Raw genomic sequence first — 8,565 nt, forward strand, 5'->3', positions numbered from 1 at the left:
TGTACTTGGAGTAGTTTTTGATTTCCTCACAGAGAAACGTGCGTTTGAACCTTTCTAACATTCATTTGGGTAGAATTTGATGAGGAATCGAATTGATGCCATTGATTAGTATGTTTCTTGTATTATTAATGCGAGGCATCAACATAAAAAAGCCACGCGTCAATGATTTTTAACGATACAACTACACAAAAGTCCGTTTCTAAGAGATACGCTCATAATGAGGCAGGGTTTTATTTTATTTTATTACAAACAAAGTTTTCTTGGCGAACTTGAATTCATTCTTTGGACTGCAGGAAAGGGCGACTCTGTTCACCCGGGTTACCTCAAAGGAAACCTTTCTTTTTTAGCCTCCAGCTAACGGCTCTTCATCCCTCGCCATTATTCATCCTCGAGGACTCATCAGCTCGCAGGAGGCTCATCAGAATTATTAATCCTCTTCTGCTTGTATTTATTTTCCAATTTCCCTCCTCTTTCTTCCTCCCCGTTCTGCCGTTCATTCCCAATCAGATGAGCTAGTCCTTCACCTTCACCGTGAAACGCTCCATCCTTTGTTCCCCTTTTGAGCCCTGCTGTATTCCGGGAAGAGCATTTTGCATTCTCTTTATCATTCGCATTGATCACTGGAGATGAATTAGCAATTTCGGCGCCTGAATAAATCCTCCGTCACTCGAGAAAAAGAAGCTAAAATCAGGTATATTGAAAAAAAGGGGTTTATTATATATTTATGTCCCCTGCAGAGAATAGAAAAGTTAACATGTTAGATAATAATAACAATATATATTATGAATACATGGATTACAAGATATAAATATACAATCACACAGTAAGACGCAGACAGGACATGTTAGACATGAGTTACATGTTCATGTATCGCATAGAAAAAAGGCACATCCACACACCAACCGTTGAAAACCCTTCTGTTGTAGCAGTGGCAGTGTTTTCATCAAATGAAGGACAGTTTTTGAGTGATTATTATTGCATATGTTACGGTGTACAGTGTAGAACAAAAAAACAGCAGACAGTTATTTACATGATGGACTTGAAGTCTGCTAAATCTCCCTTTTGGTTTTTTTGGTTTTGCGAGTCTGTTTCTGCTCTGTCCGGGAGGCAGAGGAGCAAAAATAAAAGTTCAAATAAAAAAAGAGCATACGGAGGAGCAGGATCCCGCTCAGATTTGGGCCGTTTGGACTCTGACGTCTTTACAGGTGGCGCTTTAAGGCGTCGACAGGTGTGTTTGCTGTCATTTAAATTACCTGCAGACCTGTGAGCGTTCTATTGTCGAGCATCCAGCGCCGTCGGTCCTTCATCGGCTCTCTGACCGACCTTTAACCCACCGAGCTGTCGCGAGCAGTCTCAACACCCTTATAGGTCGTCGCCCTCCGCTGAGCTGAAGCTGCTGTCCTTGGACACGGCTCCGGGTGAACCCGCCGAGAGGAGCGGGTCGGCGCCGAAGGGTGAGAGCGGGTCGTCCATCAGGATCTCATCCAGCCGATGCTCTTCTTTGAGCGTGGAGCTGAAGAAATCTGTGAAGTGGGACAGCGGGTCGGAGAACGTGGCGCAGCTGTCGTCGCCGGAGACGTGGTGATCCTGGGGCCCGCCGGCGGCGGGGATGGACGGGACTCCGGCCGCCATTATCCTCTGGAGGTATTCGCAGTTGGGGTCCTCCTGGTAAAGGGGCGGCTGCTTGGGCGGCTGGGCCTGGGGGGACGACTGCTGTTGCTGTTGTTTGAGAAGATGGGAGGAAAGTTCTACTGTTCCTAAAGCGGCAGCCATGTTTGGGAGGCCATGGGCTCGAGCCTGGATCTCAAGCTCCTGGAAGACAAACCAAGTGTTGGAGATCCATGTTAGTCCTGTAAGCAGTGGGAGGGGCATGGAAACACTCCAAGGTGGGAGGTACCAGATGGAAGATGATGATTAGATCAGGTAGGATTTGGGATTGACCCTTTGTCTGTTTATCAAATCAATCAATAATGAGAAAAAGTCTTGAAACGCAAAGACATTGATGGGTCGACTGGCCAATAAGGTGTTGACTAGGGAGGAGCTTAATTAGCATTTGTAAATGAAAGCTCCTCGTGAACTCTTTTAGGTTAATTGTAATGAATCGGGTTTCCTGTTTCATTACCTGGATCCTCAGCAGGAGTCTCCTGTTGGCTTGCTCCAGCTTCTTCTGGCGGTTCTCCAGCTCACGGGAATGCTGCTGCTCCTTCTGCAGCCACCTGATGTAATCCACGGAGGCCTTCAGGATGGTGCCTTTGTTCCAGCGCATGTCGCTGAGGAGGGAACAAATGGCATATTAAAAAAAACTACGGAATCTCGTGAATATCAACTGCGAAAAAACAACGGCGGCAAACGGTGAAGCAGAGCGCCGTTGTTTCGGGAATACCTTCGGGTTTGGAAACTTACGGGTCGTTGGATTTCGGTATGAGTGTCCCCAGCTCCTTAATCCTGTAGTTGATGTTGTACCTCCTCCTCCTTTCGACTAAGCAAGAGCAAAGAGGAAACGGGAAAAGACGATTAGGCAAAGCTAACAGCTAGCAGTGGCTGGTTTTCCAAATTTGCGGGAGACTCTTACTTAAATTGTGGTTGTCTTTCTTCTGCCTCTCTTTGGCGTTCACTCTGGTGTCGTGTTCTGTCGACAACAACAACAAGGCAGGAACGTATCGATTAGCAACGCGTTCTAATTTGGGGAAACCTGGCAAACAAGAATGCAAAGCCAAGCGTCTTTTGAGGAAACAAAAGCGTCGTTCTGAGGAGCCCAACAATAGAAACACACACACACACACACACTGAATGAGCAGCCAAATTTACCCCCTCTAGAATGTCTGCAGCAAAAGAAATTGGTGATCACTTTTCAACTACTTAAGACAGTTTATCAAATTCGGTAATCTGTCAGAGAGAGGGACAAAAATTCCACTGCGTCCATATTTGTGTTCACATTCTTGCAAATTACATAATTGGGGACCTGAGATTGGATTTCCCAATTTGTCTCTGTTGATTCAATCAAGGCCATTTAAACTCTGTGCGGCAGCCCATTGTCCTCGCTCCCCCACTTCATCTATGAAACAGATGGCCATTTACTCATCTGCCCATCTTGAGAGCAGAGGATTCTTGTGACGGACTATTTCCTAAATCAATTATGCGTCTTTGGTTTTTGCGTGACATTAATAAGACGTGTCTTAAAGGGGCCCTGTGTTTTTATTTTAGCACTGTGACAAAAAGGATTCACGTTTCTGCACAAATTCTGATCGCAACCAGGGACAAGCGATATAGTGTTTGGATGCAAATCTGCTTAATACTTTGTCTCGCACAAACAAAATCCACCCAGCGTGTTGCCGTTTTTAGCTACCGGAGTAATGCTTGTCCCTTAGCGTCCACCCACCCACAGGTTTGTCCTAATTCCTTGTTATGTGCTTTAACACCAGGCCATTTGGCCGATTTTGGTTTGAAGGTGAGTTGTTAGTTGTTGGATAGAGTCTATGGTATGAGTTCTCCTGTGTATTCCGTATTTTCAGTGAGCTTTGTGGGGTTAGATGTGGGACTCAGTCCGCCATTAGGGGTGTTCATACCTTGTTCTGCCCCGTAGATATCCAGCATGCTGCCGCTTAGTGACACCTAGGCAGGACAGAGAGGAAGCAAGGATCAGATCATCCCGCATGCATTTAAAGTTACTGTTACACAAACAGTCGCTTTTAGCTGAGGTGCAGGCTTTGTTTTGGCACTGTCAAAAGTGACAAGAGGCTCACGGAGGACGCCAGCGCGCCAGGCATCTGGCCTTCCACTTCCCAGTGGGGGGGGGGGGGGGGGGGGGGTTGTTGTATCCACGTCTCACTCAGCAGGACAAAGCAATCCGAGCGCCGCGGCCATGCACTGTTGCCGCACTGCTCGTTTCGCATCAAGAAAAGGGCGACAGAGGAAATAAACCTTGCTAAAAACTCAACCAATAAAGTTTGTCTACAGCCGCACTCCGGCCAACCCTGACCTTTAACCCAAGACTGCAACCTTTTTATGAACCGCCTTGATCCACCAAAGCCATCATTTTCAAAAACCCCTCCGCTCCAAACACAGAGATGCGCTCTGTGTTTGGAGCGGGAGAATAGCATCCCGTCAGATGAAAAGGCTCGCTAGGTCATCCGCTTGAACAGAGGCAAACTGTTTGCCGATGACCTCTGCTCGTCCGGGAAAGTGCGCTTCAGATCTGAGATAACGCGTCTTTTCACGGACTGGGGAGATGTCAAAACAGGCTTCGTGTCTAATTCGCATTTATGTGAAAATGCTACAGAAGTCATCACGCATTCCCAGATGCATGCACCCAATCTTGTGTGTCAAATCTGTCGACGAGGCCGAGTGTGATAAGGGTGCACGTCAAATCAAGAGACAGGGCGGGGGGGAAACAAAACAGAAGTAAAAGCAGATATTCCAGATATCTGCAGTGGGTTTGGTTTGCATGTGCATTTTTCTTCTCATTATCTCAACAATATGGGAGAAGCAGAGGAGGAGGAGGAGGAAGGGACAAAAAAAAGTGCTTATCAAAATGAAAGATTGCAACTTTTCTTCTGCTGCTCTCGTTGTAATCACTCCGATCACGCTCCAGGCTGTGTTCCTGGATGTGTTGACAAGGCGAATAATCGTGATTCATGACACTTTTATCCCTTGTTAGGATGAACCGATCAATTTGAGCATGGAATCCTTGGACAACCCACGCATCCACCCAGTCGAATGTCTTGGTGACTCCTCACCCCTCTGAAACCCACACCCCAGCTCCACCTCTGTCACCACATTGTACGGCTCTTGTGTCAGTAAATCTGACTCCCTCTGTATCTCAGGAGTTCTTCCCATTCCGCAAACTCCCTGTGTAGCTCAGGTGTTGCCCTGCTGCTCTCTTGCCAAATGGACCCCTTGTCCTAAATTTTTGCCCAGAGTATTTGAATTCCGTCTTGGCTGCGAATCCGAATGATAGCGCTCGTTTGGGGGGCCACGTCTAGTTGCTTGTCTTCCAAAGAATGGCCTTTACAAAGACAATTACCACCAATTCTGTTGGGATATTGTCTGTGGGCGCAAAAAACGTCTGTCTATTTTTAACTCGATCTGCATTGTCGATCTTCTTGAGCAATGTGAGAGATTTTGCTAAACCGCAATGAACTTTGACTCATCTCTAGACTTAAGCCGACCTCAGACTAAGACAGGTCTGCTTTTTCCCAAGCTGGTCGAGCCGGTGACTAAATATATTTGAAAAAAAGACCTGGAAAAGTCCCCTTCAATTTAAAACAAAATGACTTATTCATTGAGGAACTTAACTTGATACCAAAATAAGTGGAATGCTTTAAGCAAGCTATCAAACACATGGAATGTTGGACAAATCAATGTAAAAGACCTTCAAACGATCAATAGTCTGCTGCCAGGTACACGTTAATGTGTAGATAGACTCATACTTACATTGTTTTGCATTATGACGTTAGACTCCATGCAATCCAAGCCTCCATCATTGAAACCGGATTCGAGACTAATTAGGTCGTCAATAACTTCATCCATTGGAAACTAAAAGAAAACAGTGGTGTCAGTGTATGCATGGAGAGACCTGCAATGTCGATACCAGGATTGACCCTTTAAAGTCTCGACATTCAAACCAAAATAGACATCAGGACGGGGCGGGAGTGTCCAGAGGCTAATCCAATAACAGGCATTCTCCACCGCTTGTGCCATTCATGAATTGGTGAGCGGCTTTGGCGGGAGAAGCGCACGTCTGTATCAAACCAGTTCCCTCCTCTGAAAGAGTTTTCTCATCAAACACTGCATGTCTGAAGTTATTGATGAGCCTTTCATAGAGACAAGGAGATCATTAATGCCATCAGGTTGTTCCGATGACTAGTTAGAACTATACTCTGACACCTAGACAGAATTTTCTACTGGTTTCCAGTGTCAATTTAGATTAGATTACATGATGACAGCATCCAAGAAAGAGTTTAGAGTAGCCAAAGGCAAAAGTCTTACAAAATAGTGTGTAAAGCATAAAAGCCGAGTCATGTTTTGTTTTGATATGACCAAACCTGGTTGCATGCAACTCGTTTCCAGTCAATTCCCTCAATTTCAGTTCCATATATTTCACAACGTCTTGGGACATGCACGTTCTTCCCACTCACCTCGCCGTCGTGATTGGCCATACTGAGCAAGGTAATGGGGCTGTTGGGGTTGCTGCCGTCACTCGCCGAGACCATGTGTCCGTTCCTCATGATCGGCACGGTGGACAAAGCCTGGCCGGGAGTGTGATGATGAGGAGCAGCCGGGCCCTGCCCTGCTGAAGAGACCAGCTTGGAACCGAGTGTCAGGTACTGCTTGACCTGCTGGGTCTGATGGAGGTGGAACTTGGAGTTCTCCATGTGGTTGTGTACCTGTAGTAAAAAAAAAAAAGAAAATCATGAAGGATTTGATGGTTTTTCTCAGACTGTGAGGTCAGACTGCGCTGACTAACGACGTCTAAGAGCGGCGTCCACGGCAGGCGTCGTTCTAGCAGGTGGCATGAATCAGCACGTGGAAATAGCCGCAAGAATTTCCCCATCATGGGTCAAACTTAGAGTAAACTGTCCGATTCACAGCGCTGAGAATCAGGACTCGTTCTGTCACATTCTGGAAATGTAATACCAGATTCTAACTAAAAATCTTGTGCAGTTCTCAGATATATTTTATTTCTATACCCTACTGTACACAAAGATCGGCATTTACACCCAATGAAACACAACACTGTCCGACATGAACTTTTTTACCATGCCGTTTCAATCTTTTTCGATTTCGGTGTCCTTACATTTGAAGCTCTGGTCGCGTCCTGCATCGTGTAGTGGCTGCAGTCAGTTAAGTGTGGCATTCTCAGGAAAGCGGCTACCTTCACTTTGGTTTGATTTGCTGTGGCGGCAGGTCAGTTTGGTGGATCCAGGTCTGCTGCCGCTGCTACTATCCTGATGAGTTGCTGACTTCTCAGGGGAGGGAGTCTCTACTTTCCAGTCCCCTATCAAAGTCTTATAAAGGCCCCTAAGTGAGCTAATTAGACCCAAAACTGGGGGTAAGCCTTTAAGTTCCCTAGCATGACTTCAAACACTGGACTGTCAGATCAGCCAGGGTTTGATCACTGCAGGATATCTGCCTTTAGCATGTATCGCTAAATCATTCAGACCGCCCCTTTCTGTCTCTCCAGCCAATCGATGGTCACCTCCCAAAGTTCCTGCTCCAGGGGTTGTGGCAGCACAATTGACCTTTGTTTCCCAAATGTTTTTTTTATTTATATAGCTCGTCCAAAGCCATTTTCATTCATATTCAATGTAGACAATCTGGCGCTACCACTCGCCATACAAATAACTGTAAAGCTGTAATTAAGTTATAATAATAATATTAAATCAGTTGTTGATTTTCTCCATCTTTAACTTTTACTCTGATTTGTTTATAACTACTTCAAGGTTGACCATTCTATTTAAAAACACCAGGCTCTTGAACGTCACTTGAAACTTTTCTTTATCTCTTGAATTCTTTTCCATGACCTTTGCTAATCAATTGGAATAAGAACAAAGTCAGATAAGCATCGTTGCAGGGGTAATACGTAAACTGATTTAGTAGGCAACACAATGTGACTAAACTTAATGTGTAGTAAACTGATTTTAGCTCTTTGTACACCCATACTTTGCTTAGAGTGCCATATTCTTTGGCCCCAAAACAAGTTTATGGAATAGTGACAGCATAGAAAACAAGACTACTTAGTTATTGCTTCCAATAGAATATTAGATTAACTATTGAACCGGAATAGCAGCATACCAAGTGTTTTAGAGGCTTAAAGTTACACAACTTTAGCTTGATGGAATGAGCACATTTGCCACTGTTAGCCATTGATTATACCAGAGCAAGTGTCCACAAAAGGAACAGTGTTTTATTCCTTTTGAGTTTAATCGAATTTTAACGTCCAGAGCAAGTCATTGTCTTGAAAGTTTGAAAGTCTTATAGCAGCTAGCTGGTGAGCACAAAGTTTTCCATGCCTCTAAAATAAATACGTTATGGGGTTAAACGTCTGCTAGCACAACCCTTGAGACTTTTAGCTAGGGCCACATGGAAGCAGGACTGTATAATAAAAACCCCTCGTCAGCTAGACGAGCCGCGCATATTCACCTCCGTCAAAACACAATCACAATACTCGGTTTGTAAGTCGTGACTGAGGACATTTATCTGCCTCCTCCGGGGCCAAACAAGATGCCGTTTGTTAGCTAATCAACATTTTTTGTCCATCGCGGATGGCAGGAGGCATGTCAGGACTGCTTCACGCCAAATCTGCTTTGTGTGACAACAGTTTGTCCCCGTTTCACCAGCTTTCTCGCTACTGTAAATGCCGGAGACGTGCTTGTTATCCACTTAAGGGAATCTGATTAGATTTGAGAGCTAATGGTGCTTCAGTAACCGAGGCCAGCTTCTACAATGGCGGCTCTATGCATGTGTGAAGAAGGACATGCTGGAGATTATCAATGCCCGCCAGAATCTAATCTTTCAAGGCTCAAGTTTGGGTTTGTACCGACTAGCCGGATTCCTGAGACATTT

The 8,565-nt window shown here is 45.3% G+C and overlaps 1 protein-coding gene across 1 annotated transcript; it reads right to left on the reverse strand.

Annotated features, from left to right (window-relative positions):
* Nucleotides 1–1,362: 1,362 nt before the first annotated feature.
* On the reverse strand, nt 1,363–6,856 carry tfec (transcription factor EC). The gene is made up of 8 exons (XM_068755337.1): nt 6,797–6,856; nt 6,138–6,386; nt 5,434–5,535; nt 3,567–3,612; nt 2,573–2,629; nt 2,404–2,479; nt 2,123–2,270; nt 1,363–1,812 (listed from the first exon to the last, which is right to left on the reverse strand). Exons 1-8 carry the CDS (start codon nt 6,854–6,856, stop codon nt 1,363–1,365), a joined length of 1,188 nt encoding a protein of 395 aa, XP_068611438.1.
* Between the last annotated feature and the right edge of the window lie 1,709 nt (nt 6,857–8,565).

The sequence above is a fragment of the Brachionichthys hirsutus genome, chromosome 22 (assembly GCF_040956055.1).
Source record: "Brachionichthys hirsutus isolate HB-005 chromosome 22, CSIRO-AGI_Bhir_v1, whole genome shotgun sequence".
NCBI classification, from domain to species: domain Eukaryota; kingdom Metazoa; phylum Chordata; class Actinopteri; order Lophiiformes; family Brachionichthyidae; genus Brachionichthys; species Brachionichthys hirsutus.